General features: G+C 39.8%; 1 protein-coding gene across 4 annotated transcripts in view; it reads left to right on the forward strand.

Moving 5' to 3' along the window:
- Heph (hephaestin) overlaps window positions 1-19458 on the forward strand; it is an 88764-nt gene that overhangs the window by 38205 nt on the left and 31101 nt on the right. For all 4 annotated transcript variants that reach the window (XM_052733184.1, XM_052733175.1, XM_052733167.1 and 1 more), the window contains one exon: window positions 1824-2036. In XM_052733184.1, the coding sequence (XP_052589144.1) occupies window positions 1824-2036 (213 nt within the window). The remainder of the gene's footprint in view (window positions 1-1823; window positions 2037-19458) is intronic.

Raw genomic sequence — 19458 nt, forward strand, 5'->3', positions numbered from 1 at the left:
CCTCCCCACTGCATCAAGGCTGAGCAAGCTGTCCAACCATAGGTAATGGGCTCCAGAAAGCCAGCTCATGCACCAGGGATAGATACTGATCACACTGTCAGGGGCCCCTCAAACAGACCAGGCTACAAAGTAGTTTAGTAATTTTAAAAGCATATGTTCCATATATTATTTAACATTGTAATTATTTGTTACATGGCTCTTCACTTCTTCTAGAGTATGATGGTTATCTCTGTATCTTCTACATTTTATTTAATTACTAGGCAATCATAAAGTAAGTGTTAATTGAATTACTGAACTACCGAATCAATGGTACGTGGATGAAAGAATGAGGGAAAACAGTCCCAGATTTCAGTGAGGGTCCAGCAATTTTCAATGAGATGTGAATAACACCCATGAAAATAATTATAGAACAATCCAGGCAGACTACTAAATGTGCGAAGGAATCTTTTAATTTCAAATGAGAAGAATATTAATAAAGAACAATAAATTTAGATGATTCATTGAAGAAGGGACTACTTGAGTGGGGGCTGAAGACTGAATAGGGTTACAATCAAGACATTATAGGCAGGGGAGGCAGAACTGGGGATTATCAATGTTCTCATCAGAATCCCAGGGGACTGGTTAAATAAGTCCTGGAATTTGATTCCAGTGTAGATGGGAACACAGAAGGGTTTCTCTATATTTGGGGGCAAGTAGACAGCAAGAGGACATAAAAATGAATGTATTGTCTTCTGCATGCTTCTTGTTTTCCTTTCCAAGGTAGTCCATTATTATGGGAAAAGTAAGACCCTCTCATGAGTCATATCATTCCACTTTGAATTTATTGAAGTCTTAATAGGCAGTCATAAAGAAACAGAAAAATGAGATGCTTAGTATAGAAAAATTTTGGACACTCTGGAATAAGTTATATTACAGAAATTTTCCTCAAGAGGGAGAGGGAGAGACAGGCAGACAGAAAGACAGAGGGAGAGGGATATGTACATGCTTCATAAAGGGCAATGTTATTTAAGCTAGGACATGATGGATGAGTAGATTAGTAGATTACATAGAGACAAGAACTGAAGTCTATTCTAAGGCTGAGAGGAAAGCGTGTAAAAACTCAACATACACACTGTGAGTAAACTAGATTTAATACTTTGAAGATGTAGAGATGAGTAGATATGCTAGGACAGTTGGGGATATGGGTGTGTAAATATTTCAGGGAGGGATATCTGGAAAGAGGCTTTTGCACAAGAGTTCTAGGTGAGCAAATATCCTTGGTATTACTAGTGAAGGTAAAGAAGAGGACTTAGCTTGACAACTTAAAACTTTGTAAAACACACTGTGGTGGGGGGGGGCGGTGTAGAATTAGAATGGTGAGGAGAAAGAGCAATCCAAGAAGCAATCCAAGATATTCCAAGAAAACTAGCAAGAGTAAAATGGAAGAAAATTGGAGACCAGGGGTAAACGGGAAAGTTTAAGGGGTGCGTGTGTGTGTGTGTGTGTGTGTGTGTGTGTGTGTGTGTGTGTGTGTGTGTGTGTGTGTGTGTGTGTCTTTGGGTATATGCATGCAAGAGTTGAAGGTTGAAGTAGTAGAAAATAGTTCATTGTATCCAGAGTGTGGTAAAGGAGGAGAAAGAGATGAGACCAAAAAAGCTAATTTGTGGTCTCATACAAAAGACTTCTCTGAGTACAACCTGACTAGCATAACAGAAAGCAGGGAGTTTAAGATGATCTAGAATTTCAAGCTATGGGAAATCATAGTACAGGGCTGATATGCTGCTGACCATGACTTGAGTAGTCTGATCTCATCTCCCAATTTTGTCTGTGTTTTTGTTTTCCAGCTATTAATGGGTTTCTGTTCTCTAACCTGCCCAGGCTGGACATGTGCAAGGGTGATATGGTGGCCTGGCACCTGCTTGGCCTGGGCACAGAGACTGACGTACATGGGGTCACGTTCGAGGGCAACACTGTACAGCTTCAGGGCATGAGGAAAGGCTCAGCCATGCTCTTTCCTCACACCTTTGTGATGGCTGTCATGCAGCCTGACAATCCTGGTAAGTACTTCAGCAGGCGGAGGACTCATAAGCTTTGTCAAGTAGGGGGTCAAGAGTGAGAAGTAATAACATGGGAGGAGGGAGTGCTGGTGAAAAGAGGGAGGTGTGTTCAGGGGGCTTGGGGGATTTTCAAAAGACTTTTATCTCTTCAATGTCTTGTCCACGTTCTGACTATTTGATATTGTCTTCATTTGCAGAGTGAGTAGAAGGCTGAGAAAGCTCTGTTCTGGAGCAAAAGGAGGGAAATTCAGGCACTACTCAGCTTCTGGGCAGTGCTGATATGACAGAGAGGACACTTGGCCACATAGATCTTTGGCCAAAGAGAGACAGATTATAATACAATCCTTATATTCGGGAGGTCAATGGAATGAACCTGTGTTTTCAACTCTGCAATTCTGTGACACTTTCTGCATGCTCTCCTATTTGGGGGGGTGTGTGTGTGTGTGTGTGTGTGTGTGTGTGTGTGTGTGTGTGTGTGTGTGTGTGTGTTTAATTAAATGTATTTGTAATGAAAACAAAAGACTAGAGAAAGCTATGTTTTGTTCAACTATGTGCCATAGTTATAACTAAGATTTGAGGAGCACTTGGGCTGTCACAAGGAGCAGAAGTGTAAACAGAGTGAAACAAAGTCATTGTTTGGGTATGAGAAGGAGGGACAAGAAATGTGAAGATCTGGAATAGAGTCTCTGCTTTGCTGCTACCTACAAGCATGGCATGAACAATCTACTTCACTTGACTTCAGTTGATATCAGAAATCAAACCTTTTACCAACTTGCTAAGCACTTTGTTCTAATCACTTCCCTTATCCGTACAGAATCAGATTTCCCTCCTTCCTTCCTTCCTTTCTCACTTCCTTCTTCCTCATTTTGTTTCTTCTCCACACTTTCTCTCTTCTCTCTCCCCTTTTCTCAACAGTAATTCCCCTCTCCTTCCTTAGTGAAGAAATTTTACTCAAATGGTTTTCCGGTTTTCTCAGATTCCATTCGTCTCAAGCTTTTTGTAATGCACCACATTTCCTTCAGTCCCTAGGGTGTATTCTCCTTCTAGCCAGTAGGTGGCAAAAAGCGTTGGTAAGAAAGTGTACGTATCATTGCAGTCTCTACTAAACTTTTATTTTTATTTTTTTTAACTTTTATTTTAATTGTGTAAATTCTAGTTTTACTTGGAACATAATGCCTTAAAAAGAGCAATTCTTTGTAACAATTTAAATAATTTCTTCATGGATGTGAACTTTACAAGCACAACACAATGCTATTTTCTTCAGATGTCATATTATTTCCCATCTACCTAAAACATTTTCTTGGCCAGAGAGAGTTGTTAGCAAATTATCCACATCCGTTGATAGAGCTGAGAGAAACAAGAGGAGCATGCGCTTTCAGTGCATGGGGGTAGAAAAGCTCAGAATAAGAAGGATCATATTCTTGAGCTTTCATCCCAAAGCCAAACTCCAAATTTAATCTCCTTTCTGAAAAATCAGGTGGGATCCCCAGCACCATCTATATACTTTGCTAGGATTCACTCTAACTTTAAATGAATGATTTTTTTTTTGCCGTCATATTATTGACGAAAAAGGGTAGCTGTAAAACATTCTGACCAAACACAGTGATATGTCTTTATAGTCCTCATAACTTCGGTGGCTAAGACAGGAGGATCACTTAAGCTCAGGATTTGGGGACCAGCCTGGGGCACAGGATGAGATCCTATCTCAAAATATAATGTAAAAAACAAAAACAAAACAAAAAAAGGTGGTGAGAAGTCTGGAGGGAAATATAATGGTAGGTTTTCAAGTGTAAAAGCTTAAAATGTCACTATTGGTTAAGATTCATGAATTTTGTTACTAGAGAAAATAAAAGTCTTTTTTTTCCCTCCTTTCTTTACATGGTCATATTTTTAAAATTTCTTTGTCAAAGAAATGTCAAGTCATATAATATTGGAATCGGTAAGGCTCTTTTTAAATCACTTATTTTGCTAATAGATGCAAAGAACACCTACCTGAAAGGGAAAAATGACTTTCTCAGATTAGAATTACCGACTGTAAGTTTTTGGATTTTTCTCTGGTTCATCCTCCATCAAATTCTACTAATTCTCACTCCTGGATGATATTTTGAACCTGAACTTTCCATTTGTCCCCTGGACACTTGCTTTGTCATTAAGAAGGAGAGAGACCATTGTGAATAGTTCTCCAAAATCAAAGTAATATAATGATGAATCTAGATCAGAATCTGGCTTTAGAATTCTGTGGAGACTAGTGTTGATGGGCAGTAATGAATATACAGTTGTGCTTGTTCAACTTTATAGATGATTTATGCACCTCACTGTAGCCAGGCACAGTGGCACATGTCTTGTCTTCAGTGCAAGCACCTTAGAAGGCTAAGTTAGGAAAATCAATGACCTGAGCCAGAGAATTTGACAACACCCTGAGCAGTATAACAAGACTCCCTCATAAAACTCCATGTTGGAGATTCAGCATCTTATGTCTTTAATACTTAGGTTTGAAAAAACAAACAAACAAAAACCAAGCAACAAAATCAGATATTAAAGAATAAGCAAAATGTTTAAAGAATCCATATGTGGGCCTATTGGTGATTGTTATCATCATCATTTTTTCTTTGCTCTAATATTTTTCATTTATGTATTCATTTTAATAGGCTTATATTACCTTTAATTGAAAATACCATTTTGTATTTAAAAATAGCACCCTGAATAGTGTGCCTCAGCTAGTCAAACTGAAATGCTGAGAGTAGATCTTTAATACCAGGGAAGGTGTCAGATAAAAGGTTAAAGCCTGAATATATTATGTTCCTTTAACTCATGCTAGTTATTCAATAGCATAGATAATATTTTTTTTTTTTACCACCCAGATTCTGATTAGGGTTTCTTTCCTCTGTCTTTTTTTCTTTGTCTGTGGAGCTCTTTCTTTGTTCATTATTTCCATCTTTCCTTCTTTTTCCCATTTCCTTTGTGTGGTCGGTTTGAAGACATTAAGAGTAAACTCTGAGTCACCAATAATTTGTCGGTGTTGCATTAAGGGGAAAAAATCAAAGCATTTCCTCTTGGCGTCATTTAGGAACAAGCCCAGATTAGATTTCTCACGCTCCCTGTGTCTTCTGTCCTGTCTTTCTGTTGTATGTGTGTGAATCCGTGCCTGCTTGAATGTTGTCCTGTGAATCTGCTCCTGCCTCTGTGTCTGTCTGTCCCTAACAAAGGGCTTTGTTCTGTGTTTATTGAACAGTACAGAAAGTATCACATGGGGAAGGAATGAGGATCCTTCCCAAAAATCTTTAACAGAATTTTACAAGGAATTAAGTCACTGACTCCAACTGACCCAGCTAGTAAGCAATACTCTAAACAACCATTGTTTATCAAGCAATATCTGAATGCTTTGTTCAACATTTATTGTAGATATTCATTTTATAAGAATGCTTTCAACCTCTATTTTTGCTCTATTCAGCCAATGATTATTAGGACACATGCATTACTGTATGTCAGGGACATGTAAGACTATATAATTTAAGATGGATTAATTTAGGTTGTAAAAGCTGATTACATGGCAAATCCAAGTCGAGTAAGGTTGATTGTTACATTGTTCTCTTAAAGACAGGCTAAATAAATAGGATAAGTACACAGTAGGCTAGAAGTCTTAAGTCAAGTCACTTCAAGGCGTATTATTAACTCTGGCTATGCTGTCTAGCAAAAGTGCCAGGCTCTTAGAATCTAAGAGATATTTTTTTATCAGGTTGCATCACCACAGTTCCTCCATTTTTGTTTTATTAAAGAAGTAACACATCAGTGGAGGGTGTCACTGATGAAGAGCTGGTCCAGGTATGGTGTACTGTAGAGGCAGCCTAAATCAGCATCACTTTGTTCTGGGTGGTCCTTTTAAAAAGTAGAAAAGGCATGCTAGGACTTCGAGAATGAGGCAGACAAACAGAGTGGTTCTTCCTGTAAAAGACGACATCTTAAGATTTAATCCTAAAAAACAATTAGAGGGGTTGAGCCAGTTAGTATAAAACATCATTTCAAGATGTTTATTTTGAAGATAGGAATTTACAGTTGCTTTAGTTTGGATGGTCTGAGTTAATCATACTTTAGCAGTTGTAGCTCTAACTGTGGCAACTCGGACAGCTGCAATAATCATTCCAATGAATCTTGTCCAAGGGAATAATTAAGTTGTTCTGAAGCAGATCCTCCATGTCATGGGCCAGCCAGATGAACTGGAATCCAGGCATGCATGGGCTTGCTTTAGAGCTAAAGCCAGGAGATAAAGTAGCATTGTAATGAGAGTGACTTGGGGAAAGGGTGAGAATTAGAAGTGACATGCTGCTTACATGTGGGTGAAAGTCAGGCAAGTGTCCTTCTTTTGTTACAGGTTGTTGTCTCCTGATTCCAGTTCGTGGTGTGACTTTCACAGTCCTTTTGTAACCCAGAGAAGGCCTGTAGAGGAAAGCACAAGATGTGAACCCTCAGCCTCAAGTTATAAAGGGAATAGTACCCAAACACGAGTTAGGTCCTAGAGAATTCATATAAAATCATGGGTTTGGATAAAACTCCTTGCTTTTTGTGACATTAATTTTTATAGGTGTCAGGGGAAAGACTGAGAAAAACAATTTTGAAAATTGAAAGTGTAAGTTCCTTTGACAAGTTGCTACTGTGCAGTCAGTTCCCCCCCCCCTTTTTTGTTTATGTATTTGTGTTTTGAGTAAGAAATAAGCTTGTTCCATTATGGCTTGTCCTTGGGGTTATAGGGCATTCCTTATAACCATGAGAGACATGACCATTTTAAAGTTGACAATAAGATAAAATTTTAGATCATCAGAAGGACGGACCATTGTCCGTTTTGAACTCTTTTGAGATCCTTATAACAGAGAAACAGTCAGCAAATTTCTGCAGTTGATTAGTGTCTGAGCTGGAGCCAAAAAGAAATCTATGAAAATTTTACATTGTTTTTGTAAAGCTTTTGCAGCCAGTACTTACAACTTATGAAAACTCCATTGATCTAAGTAGAGGTTTAATAGAAGTTTTAATCTCATATGTACCATCTATAAGTTGTCTTTCACATACTTTGAATCATCTATTCAGACACTTGCAACTTCCATAAACCATGCCGTTCCATATTGAAACATCTAACCATTTTAGCCTTTTATTTTTTAAACAAAAACTCTTTTTGTCTTTACACCCATTTATCCTTTTAGTTTTTATGTACTGCCTTTCCTTTTTAATACTAAGAGATATGGGTGCTTGATTACTGAGAGTAGTCGTTGGAAAGGCCAATATTTTCATTTTTAGGCTGTGTAAAGTAGTAAAAGCAATCTTTAAGTCAGTAACAACAGCATGGTAGTGTTGAGTATGCTTTCCCATTGAAACCTATTTGTGAGTTTACTTCTCTCAGTAGGAAGCCCACTGGCTCTAGGAAAAGGCAAAGCCTGCTTTTCACATTTGAAACACTTAAAGAGGCCTAGTCAGAATTTGTATTTTCACAAGTCAATGAAAGAAATAAGCAGCCCACAATCTCTTTATTATTTCCAGCAAAGTCCATAAAGTTCTCTGTGGGTTTTTTGTCTGGTAGTGGCACAAGACACTGAGTGTGTCTTAAGGTCAGGGATTTTATTTGTTTATTTACTTACTTACTTCAGGCCCTTGCTGCAGAATCTGTGAGCCTGTTGGGAGTCCCTACTGATTTCTTTATTAAGCAATTGAGGACTGGAGACTGTGCCTCAGTTTAGAAAGTTTTCTTATTTTAGAGACTTGGGTAATTAGACTTTCTTTTCAAGCTCTCAAATATGTATCTTCGGCAAGAAACATGGCCATCCTTTGCCGGCAAAGACAGTACAAAGCCAGAGTGTTTTCAAGGTGAAAGCAGACGTTTTAGCTATGGATGGACTGGCCAGGCAGCCTCAGGGGAAGAACTGGCAGAGACTTGCTTGCTGCTCTAGCAGCAGGTGGCCAGGCTGCTAAATTGTCTGATTAGGATGGGGCCTGGGACAAAGGCCCCAGAGGAATTGTGTATGCATGATGTGCTCGATGAAACTTTAAAAGCTTGTTTTAGTGACATCTTAGAGCTGATTTTTTTAAAAGTAAATTTGTTAACTGTTGTGTATGGATATGAGATAGAGAAATCAAGAAATTCTCCATAGTGAGAGCAGAAGGCAAAGTGGAAAGGCAGGCTGGGCATTGGTGTGCTTAAGAGAAAGCCACCTTTTGTGGTGGAAGTTGAAATGGAATTAAACAGGACTTGACAAAGAACAAGAAGAAGGAAATAAAAGATGTAGTGCTGGAGAAGCACTTTCAGGTCATGGACCACTGACCTAATAGCTTCTTCTGACCTGAGAAGTCCAGATTTCCCTTTACCTTGGGACCCTATTCCCCACTGCAAACACATGAGGTGGGAGCTTTTGGGAGACTCACAGACTGCTGTTACTTTTGGCAACTGAGACATCCAAAATTCAAACCCCAACATATTGTGCATCGCCAACAAGGGATCTTCCCCATACACTCGTAAATTCAGGCTATCCTGCTTTCACACTGGGTGCTCTAAAATGGTTCACTAACTCATTAAGTGTATCTCACACAGAACACCAAAATGTGTGGATTAAACACATTAAAGATTCCTTATACAGAGCACCAAAATGCGGAGAGTTTGAAAGTATTAATAATAAACGGAGTCACGAATAACGCATCAGTATTACATTAGGAACATAAAAGCATATCCCGTTGGTATCATTTACACAAAAGCTGTTATCATGTAACCAAGAACAAGCACAGGTTTGAATTCTCTACTTCACTCTCGCTTTGTCTTGTGTCTTCTGCTCATGTGTTGTATTAGTCTGAATTTCTCATTTTCCTTTCATCTCTCATTCCTTTGTACTGTTTTGTTCTCTCTCTTTGATGTCCTGTTTTTCTTATTTGTCTCTTTTTCCTGTTTACATCTCATCTTGCACTTTGTTTTTCCTTATCTTTTTACCTTTATTTACATTTTCTTTTATTCCTTATATTACCAATTTCCTTCTAATCTTGCCTCTTTTCTTCATAATTTTGCTCTAAGTTATCTTATTAGTTTATTGAAAATAGATTGTTTTCTCATATAATATATTCTGATTACAGTGTTCCCTCCCCCTATTCCTCCCAGTTCAGCTATGTTGCAGTTCTCAGGACATTCTGTGGTAGGGTACCTGGGCTCTAGTGCAGACATATTGTCCTGGCTGTTATTGATTATGTTTTTACACTGGCTTCTAGGCATCTGGGTCTGGGGTGATTCTAATTCTAGGTGCTGATATCTGGTCCTGTGTTTGTTGGGTGGGTATTTTGTTTCTTGGTTTCTGTTGCCCTCTGTGGTTCTTAGGAGGATGTGATGGCTGTGTATTGCCTGGTAGAAAATTCTTTTGGGATCCTGCTAGGTGTGGCTCCTGGGGGTTCTGGGTAAAATATTTCTAGTTATTGGGAGCTGACACTTAGGAATGGGTTAGAAGGATGGGGATCTGAAGGGGGTTTACAAGAGGAAGGAAAGCAAGGTTTTCCACAAGGATCTACTTAAATCTTCTGGGAATGACAGAGAGTGAGGAGAGGCTACAACAGGTGCTCTGCTACAGAGCTGGACATGAGACTAGCATATTGGATTTGGAGGAGAGGAGGGAGCGCTACAGATCTCCAGTTACCCCACCTGCTTCCTGGCTGGAATTTTGCTCTAGTTTTTCTTTGCATTCTTCCTATCCATTTTCTTTGCTTCTTTCTATTTCTTGAGGTTTTCTTTTCTTCACTTCTTTTTTCTTTAGTGAGTTTTGAAATACTGTATCTATTCTGTCTGTCTGTCTGTCTTTCTCTCTCTGTCTTTGTATCTCTCTGTCTGTCTTTCTGTCTCTCTCTCTCTCTCTGTCTGTCTGTCTCTCTCTCTCTCTGTCTGTCTGTCTGTCTCTCTCTCTCTCTCTGTGTGTATGTGTGTGTGTGTGTGTGTGTGTGTGTGTGTGTGTGTGTGTGTGTACACTCATGTATGCCTGTGGAGGTCAGAAGACAATTTGTGGGAGTTGATTCTTTCCTTGAACCATGTGTATCTCGGCAACCCAGCTCAGATCATGGACTTGGCAAGTGAGCTCTATCACCAGCCTATCTTTACTTACTGTTTATCTTTATTTTTGTTCCATTTGCATTCTTCCTACTTTCCTTCCATTTGTCTTCTTCCATTCTATAGATTCTCTCCCCTCTATCTTTTTCCTCTTAACACCCCCATTCCTTATTTTGTATTTTCTATTAAGCTTTTTCAGTTAATATCTGTTTTCTTCCACTTCCTGCCTTATGTGCTGGGGATGTGAAGATGAATCAGGCAGTTTAAAGATAGTTGGGAAAGGGGTTAAGTATGTAGACATTACCAAGTTCATGACGACATTATCTGCCAAGAATTTTGGCACGGAGGGAACTGTGACAAAGTTTTTCTGACTTACATAGTGAAGGTTTCCTAGGAAAGCAGATATTCTGACTGAAGTTTTATACCTGTAGTCTCTGACTTGCCTTTTTAAGGACGAGTAACTATTGATGTACAATGAAATGAGACAGAGGTGAAAAGATCACTGTAGACATCAAGAAGCAAAACCTTGATTAGAGAATGTTGGCTCCAGTGATTTGTTTCCTTACTTGACATGGTATGATAAAAGGTGTTTATAAATGTGGTGATATTTTAGTTGCAACAATAAGTTAAGATTGTGATGCTCAATACTAAGAACCTGGAACAGAAGAGTGTTGGAAAAGAAGTAGCTTAAAAGGTAGGACTGATAAGAGTTGTGCAACATCTTATAACTTCCAGAATGCCTTCTACTTGTTTTCATAGTATCAAGTGGTTATCAAACTTTTTTTTTAATTTTAATTTATTTTGCAATACAATTCAGTTCTACATATCAGCCACGGATTCCCTTGTTCTCCCCCCTCCCATCCCCCTCACCTTCCCCCCAACCCCCCCCCATTCCCATCTACTCCAGGGCAAAGCCTTCTCCACAGCCACAGACTGAGGTCAACCTGGTAGACACAGTCCAGGTAGGTCTAGTCCCCTCCTCCCAGGCCGAGCCAAACAATCCTGCATAGGCCCCAGGTTTCAAACAGCCAACTCATGCAATGAGCACAAGATCTGGTCCCACTGCCTGGATGCCTCCCAAACAGATCAAGCCAATCAACTGTCTCACCCATTCGGAGGGCCTGATCCAGTGGGGACCCCTCAGCCATTGGTTCATAGTTCATGTGTTTCCATTCATTTGGCTATTTGTCCCTGTGCTTTATCCAACCTTGGTCTCAACAATTCTCGCTCATATAAACCCTCCTCATTCTCGCTAATTGGACTCCCAGAGATCCACCCAGGGCCTTGTCATGGATCTCTGCATCCAGATCCCTCAGTAGTTGGATGAGGTTTCTAGCACGACAATTAGGGTGTTTGGCCATCCCATCACCAGAGTAGGTCAGTTCGGGCTGTCTCTCGACCATTGCCGGCAGTCTGTTGTGTGGGTATCTTTGTGGATTTCTGTGGGCCTCTCTAGCACTTTGCTTCTTCCTATTCTCATGTGGTCTTCATTTACCATGGTCTCCTATTCCTTGTTCTCTCTCTCTCTGTTGTTGATCCAGCTGGGATCTCCCGCTCCCCCAAGCTCTCTTTCCCTCGACCCTCGCCTTTCATTACCCCCACTCATGTCCAGGCTGTTCATGTAGATCTCATTCCATTTCTCTGTCATTGGGCGATCCCTGTGTCTTTCTTGGGGTCCTGTTTTCCAGGTAGCCTCCCTGGTGATGTGAGTAGCAGACAAGTCATCCTTGTTTCATGTCTAGTATCCTGCTATGAGTGAGTACATACCATGTTTGTCTTTCTGAGTCTGGGTTACCTCACTCAGGATGATTTTTCTAGATCCATCCATTTGTCTGCAAACCTCATGATGTCATTGTTTTTCTCTGCTGAGTAGTATTCCATTGTGTATATGTACCACATTTTGTTTATCCATTCTTCAGTTGAAGGGCATCTAGGTTGTTTCCATGTTCTGGCTATTACAAACAATGCTGATATGAACATAGCTGAACAAGTGCTCTTATGGTGTGGTTGAGCATTCCTTGGGTATATGCCCAAGAGTGGTATAGCTGGATCTTGGGGGAGATGGATTCCCAATTTTCTAAGAAAGCGCCATATTGATTTCCAAAGTGGTTGTACAAGCTTGCATTCCCACCAGCAGTGGAGGAGAGTTCCCCTAGCTCCACATCCTCTCCAGCATAAGGTGTCTTCAGTGTTTTTGATCTTAGCCATTCTGACAGGGGTAAGGTGGTATCTCAGAGTTGTTTTGATTTGCATTTCCCTGATGATTAGGGATGTTGAGCAATTCCTTAAATGTCTTTCGGCCATTTGAGTTTCCTCTGTTGAGAATTCTCTGTTTAGTTCTATAGCCCATTTCTTAATTGGACTGTTGGGCATTTTGATGTCTAATTTCTTGAGTTCCTTATATATTCTGGATATCAGTCCTCTGTCAGATGTGGGGTTGGTGAAGATCTTTTCCCATTCTGTAGGCTGTCGCTTTGCCTTCTTGACCGTATCCTTTGCTCTACAAAAGCTTCTCAGTTTCAAGAGGTCCCATTGATTGATTGTTTCTCTGAGAGTCTGTGCTACTGGTGTTCTATTTAGGAAGTGGTCTCCTATGCCAATGCGTTCAAGACTACTTCCTACTTTCTCTTCTAGCAGGTTCAGAGTAGCTGGATTTATGTTGAGGTCCTTGATCCACTTGGACTTAAGTTTTGTGCACGGTGATAGATATGGATCTATTTGCAGCCTTCTACATGTTGATATCCAGTTTTGCCAGCACCATTTGTTGAAGATGCTTTCTTTTTTCCATTGTGCACTTTTGGCTTCTTTGTCAAAAATTATATGTTCATAGGTGTGCGGATTAATGTCAGGGTCTTCAATTCGATTCCATTGGTCCACATGTCGGTTTTTATGCCAGTACCAAGCTGTTTTTATTACTGTAGCTCTATAGTAGAGCTTGAAGTCAGGGATTGTGATGCCTCCAGAAGTTGTGTTATTGTACAGGATTCCTTTGGCTATCCTGGGTTTTTTGTTTTTCCATATAAAGTTGAGTATTATTCTTTCCAGGTCTGTGAAGAATTGTGTTGGTATTTTGATGGGGATTGCATTGAATCTGTAGATTGCTTTTGGTAAGATTGCCATTTTTACTATGTTAGTCCTGCCTATCCATGAGCATGGGAGATCTTTCCATTTTCTGACATCTTCTTCAATTTCTTTTTTCAGGGACTTAAAGTTCTTGTCATATAGGTCCTTCACTTGCTTGGTTAGTGTTACCCCAAGATATTTTATGTCATTTGTGGCTATAGTAAAGGGTGATGTATCTCTGATTTCCTTCTCCGCTTCTTTGTCCATTGTATATAGGAGGGCTACTGATCTTTTTGAGTTGATCTTGTATCCTGCTATGTTGCTGAAGGTGTTTATAAGCTGTATCAGATCCTTGGTGGAATCTTTGGGGTCGCTCAAGTATACTATCATGTCATCTGCAAATAGGGAAAGCTTGACTTCTTCCTTTCCAATTTGTATCCCCTTAATCTCCTTATGTTGTCTTATTGCTCTGGCTAGAACTTCAAGTACTATATTGAATAAGTATGGGGAGAGCGGACAGCCTTGCCTCGTTCCTGATTTTAGTGGAATTGCTTTGAGTTTCTCTCCATTTAATTTGATGTTGGCTGTTGGCTTGCTATAAATTGCCTTTATTATGTTTAGGTATGTTCCCTGTATTCCTGATCGCTCCAATACCTTTATCATGAAGGGGTGTTGGATTTTGTCAAATGCCTTTTCTGCATCCAGTGAGATGATCATATGGTTTTTTTCTTTGAGTTTGTTTATATGGTGTATTACATTGACAGACTTTCATATGTTGAACCACCCTTGCATCCCTGGAATGAATCCTACTTGATCATGGTGGATAATTGTTTTGATGTGTTCTTGGAGTCTGTTTGCCAGTATTTTATTGAGTATTTTTGCATCAATGTTCATGAGGGAGATCGGTCTGTAGTTCTCTTTCTTTGTTGTATCCTTGTTTGGTTTAGGAATTAGGGTAATTGTAGCCTCGTAGAAGGAGTTTGGTAATGTTCCTTCTGTTTCTATTGTGTGGAACAATTTAGAGAGTATTGGTATTAACTCTTCTTTGAAGATCTGGTAGAATTCTGTGCTGAAACCATCTGGTCCTGGGCTTTTTTTGGTTGGGAGACTTTTAATGACTGTTTCTATTTCGTTAGGGGTTATTGGACTATTTAAATAGTTTATCTGGTCTTGATTTAACTTAGGTATGTGGTACCTATCCAGAAAGTTATCCATTTCTTTTAGGTTTTCCAGTTTTGTCGAATAGAGGTTTTTGAAGTATGACCTGATGATTCTCTGGATTTCCTCAATGTCTGTTGTTATGTCCCCCTTTTCATTTCTGATTTTGTTGATTTGGATGCTCTCTCTCTGTCTTTTGGTTAGTTTGGATAAGGGCTTGTCTATCTTGTTGATTTTCTCTAAGAACCAACTCTTTGTTTCATTAATTTTTTGTATTGTTCACTTTGTTTCTATTTTATTGATTTCAGCTCTCACTTTGATAATTTCCTGGCATCTATTTTTCCTGGGAGACTGTGCTTCTTCTTGTTCTAGAGCTTTCAGGTATGCTGTTAAGTCTCTAGTGTGAGATTTCTCCAACTTATTTATGTGGGCATTTAGTGCTATGAATTTCCCTCTTAGTACTGCTTTCATAGTGTCCCATAAATTTGGATATGTGGTGTCTTCATTTTCATTGATCTCTAGGAAGTCTTTAATTTCTTTCTTTATTTCTTCCTTAACCCATTGGTGATTCAGTTGGGTATTATTCAGTTTCCATGAGATTGTAGGTTTTCTGTAGTTTTTGTTGTTGTTGAAATCCAACTTTAGACCATGGTGGTCTGATAGAACACAGGAGGTTATTCCAATTGTTCTGTATCTGTTTAGATTTGTTTTGTGGCCAAGTATGTGGTCAATTTTAGAGAAGGTTCCATGGGGTGCTGAGAAGAAGGTATATTCTTTTTTGTTAGGATGGAATGTTCTGTAGATATCGATTAAGTCCATTTGAGTCATGACATCAGTTAAGTCCTTTATTTCTCTGTTAAGTTTCAATTTGGGAGATCTGTCCAGTGGTGAAAGTGGGGTGTTGAGGTCTCCCACTATTAATGTGTGGGGTTTTATATGTGATTTAAGCTTTAGTAATGTTTCTTTTACATATGTGGGTGCCCTTGTGTTTGGGGCATAAATATTCAGAATTGAGACTTCATCTTGGTGGATCTTTCCTGTGATGAGTATGTAATGCCCTTCTTGATCTCTTTTGATTGATTTTAGTTTGAAGTCTATTTTGCTGGATATCAGGATGGCTACACCCGCTTGTTTCTTAAGACCGTTTGATTGGAAAGTCTTTTCCCAGCCTTTTATTTTTAGGTAGTGTCTATCTTTGAATTTGAGATGTGTTTCTTGTATGCAGCAGAAAGATGGGTCCTGCTTTCGTATCCATTCTGTAAGCCTATGTCTTTTTATAGGTGAATTAAGTCCATTGATATTGAGGGAAATTAATGACCAGTGATTGTTCATTCCTGTTATTTTTTGGTGGTGATGTATGTGTACTTCTATATGTTGGGGTTTACTGCTGTGACTTTATCTGTTGCCTGTGTTTTCGAGGGTGTATCTGACTTCCTTAGGTTGGAATTTTCCTTCTAGTGCTTTCTGTAGGGCTGGGTTTGTGGATAAGTATTGTTTAAATCTGGCTTTGTCATGGAATGTCTTGTTCACTCCATCTATGGTGATTGAAAGTTTTGCTGGGTATATTAGTCTAGGCTGACATCCATGGTCTCTTAGTGTCTGCATTACATCTGTCCAGGTTCTTCTGGCTTTCAAAGTCTCCATTGAGAAATCGGGTGTTATTCTGATGGGTTTGCCTTTATATGTCACTTGGCCTTTTTCCTTTGCTGCTCTTAATATTCTTTCTTTATTCTGTACGTTTAGTTGTTTAACTATTATGTGGCGAGGGGACTTTTTTTGGGGGTCTAGTCTGTTTGATGTTCTATAAGCTTCTTGTATCTTCATAGGCATTTCCTTCTTTAAGTTGGGAAAGTTTTCTTCTGTGATCTTGTTGAATATATTTTCTGTGCCCTTGAGTTGGTATTCTTCTCCTTCTTCGACCCCTATTATTCTTAGGTTTGGTCTTTTCATGGTGTCCCAAATTTCCTGGACATTTTGGTTCATGACTTTGTTGGCTTTAGTGTTTTCTTTGACTGATGAATGTATTTCTTCTACTGTATCTTCAACGCTAGAGATCCTCTCTTCCATCTCTTGCATTCTGTTGATTATACTTGCATCTGAAGTTCCCAATCGTTTTCTCAGATTTTCTATTTCCAGCATTCCCTCTGTTTGTGTCTTCTTCATTTTTTCTATTTCCCTTTTCAGGTCTTGGACTGTTTCCTTCATTTGTTTCATTGATTTTTCTTGATTTTCTCTCAGTACTTTATTGTTTTCTTCCAGGACTTTATTGATTTCTTCTAATTTGTTTGCCCTTTCCTCTAGTTGTTTACAGCGTTCTTCCCTTTTTTTGTCTTTTCCTCTACACAAGCCTCTAGCTTCTTCATGATGTCATTCATAAGGCTGTTTTCTTCTGCTTCCTCCAATTTCTGATGTTCAGGTCTAGGTGTTGGAGGAGGGCTAGGGCCTGGTGATGCTGTATTGATATTCATTTTGTTGTATGTGTTTCTGCCTTGACGTCTGCCCATCTCCTTGTGGTTCGTTCTTGGCCTTATCCGCACACTTGGTTCAGACAGACCAGTGTTCCAAAAGGGAAGTCCGGAGCAAGATGGGAGCTCGGGCCGGCCTCTAAGTCTCAGGAAGAGGCTTGGGGCTCAGGCGGATGGGCGTGGGGGCAGGGCGTGGAGACGGCAGGGTCTGCCAGGGGTCTTGGAGAAGGGGATCCTTCCCGGTGGGGCTAGCAGGGAACCTGCCCGGTGGCCAGAACCTGGGGCCAAGTTGGGCAAGTCTTCCCTGGAGTGGCTGGTGCCCAGGGATGGGTTCCGGGGCAAGGAAGGCCACTCACCAGTGTTCCAAAAGGGAAGTCCGGAGCAAGATGGGAGCTGGGGGGCCCACTTTTTTTTTTAAATGCTAGTTTCTGACCCATAGTGTAACAATTGTTTTTCAATTTTTTAATTGAATTAATTAATTTATGGGGATCTGCGTGCCACAGAACTTGCACGGAGGTAAGATGACAACTTGTGGAGTTGGTTTTCTCCTTCTGTCATGTGAGGTCCAAAAGCCAACTCAGGTTGTCAGCCTTGGCAGCAAGTGCCCAGACCTCCTAAGCCACCTCACTGGCCTGGCTTTGGGGCAGTGTGCATAAATCATTCCATTTGCTGATACATTTAGTCATCAAACCCCTATTAATTGAACACTTTTTACTGTTAAGATTGTGATAGTGGAGTAAATAAGATGCATAACAATCTTTTTGTGTATGTGAACTTTTGTGTTTTGAGACATGATCTTGCTATACAGCTGTGTTGAAATTTGCTATGTACCCCAGACTGGCTTTGAACTTATGATTGATTATATACATAAATAAATTGAGATACTAATACAGATTAGAAAACAAAAGGCAGTGATATGATAAAATCATGATGATGTTATTTTAATTAAAGAAATGTGTCCAAGAGAAATACTCTCTGAAAAAATATGACACATAAGCTGAACCCTAAATGGTATGAAAAGGAACAATGTAAGGATTTCTGAGCAGAGAGTGCTAAGTGATTGTAAATACCCTAAAATGAGAACAACCATAGCTTGTTCAAGCATTAGTAAAGGTCAGTATGGCTAACCATGGTGATGCATGCATGTATTCCCAGAACTGTGGAGATGGAGACAGAAAGATGACAAATTTGAGCCCAGCTTCTGTTACATAGTAAGTTCAAGGCCAGCCTTGGCTATATAAGGTGACTATCTAAAAAGATAGAGATAGAGAGAGAAAGCACGAATTGAAGTGCGGTAAGCTAAGGGATGTTTTACATGATATAAAGTTATAGAGTCTCTCTTCTGTGTCATGTAATCTCTTCATGAGTCTTCTGAGGTTTCTGTGTGTCACTCTACGTTTTCCATTTCCGGTTTTTATTTCAGTTTGGGTTTCCTTTAATTATTCCATTTTGTTAAGTTCCACTACCATTTCTTGTATTGCTTTCATTATTTCCTTCAACTCTTCCCCCCGCCCCGTGGGCTTCATTAAATGATTCACTCATATCCTCTTTAATGTCCTTGAACATATTCATAATTGCTATTTTGAAGTCCTTGACTTGTGTTTCAGCTATATTCTATTCTGTGGGGCCTTCTGCAGTAAGGTAGCTGGATTCTGCTGGAGGCATATTTTCCTGGCTGTTCCCCTTGCAATTTTTTTTTTCTGAGACAGAGGTTTCCTGTGTAGCCCTGGCTGTCTTGGAACTCAGTCTGTAGACCAGGCTGGCCTTGAACTCAGAGATCTGCCTACCTCTGCCTCCCAAGTGCTGGGATTAGAGGTATCTGCCTCCTGAGTGCTGGGATTAGAGGCATGCCCCATCACCGCCCAGCCTCATGTTGCAATTTTGCACTGGGATTGAGACATCTAGAATTATGATGTTTGAGATGATTCTTAGAGTGAATATCTGGTCTTCTCTCTGATAGGTGGGTGTTTTAGTCTGTGGTTTGCTGTTGCCCTGTCTGTGTCCTAGACAAGTGGACTGTGGGATCACTGGAAAAGAGGGCTTCTGTGGGTCACTAGGTGATACAAATGAATAGAGATAGACTAGAAGGGAAGACTGAGAGGGCTGGTGTGGAAGGGCTAAGCTGAGTTTGCACCCTAAGAATGGAGTGACAGAGTGATCTTTAAGGAAGAGGTGATAGGATTTACTGATGGAATAGATACAGAGAATGATGGAAATAGAAGTCTTCAGAAGTAGATATGGAAAGAAATGAGAAGACCTTTTCTTTCAAGATGTCTATCAAATAATGTAAGGCACTAATTTTAAATACAGAACATTTAAGTCTTTTACCGTGCCATTTAAGTACGGAACACACAATAATGGAAAGGCCAAGAGTATAGTGTCAATTAGGGCCCAAACCATCAGGGAGGGGTTTCTAAAGGAGATAAACTGAATTGGGTCTTGGAAAAGGAGTGGGCTCACATAGAGTGTGAGACTCGGAAGAACAGAAATTTTAGAAAGGAATAACAGCATGCGTGAAAAAATACAAGATAGGAATGAGATATGCAAGAAAGCAGTCAGAAACAGATTTAGTTGATAAAACAACTGAGTGTACAAAATTGGGCTGGATCAATAGTTCAGGGACAGTTCATAAGAGGCTTTGCAATTGATGAAATATTTGTAGTGGTAGGCTAGGCAGTAG

The sequence above is a fragment of the Peromyscus californicus genome, unplaced genomic scaffold, assembly GCF_007827085.1.
Source record: "Peromyscus californicus insignis strain IS unplaced genomic scaffold, ASM782708v3 Scaffold_10__1_contigs__length_136768540, whole genome shotgun sequence".
Lineage (NCBI taxonomy): Eukaryota > Metazoa > Chordata > Mammalia > Rodentia > Cricetidae > Peromyscus > Peromyscus californicus.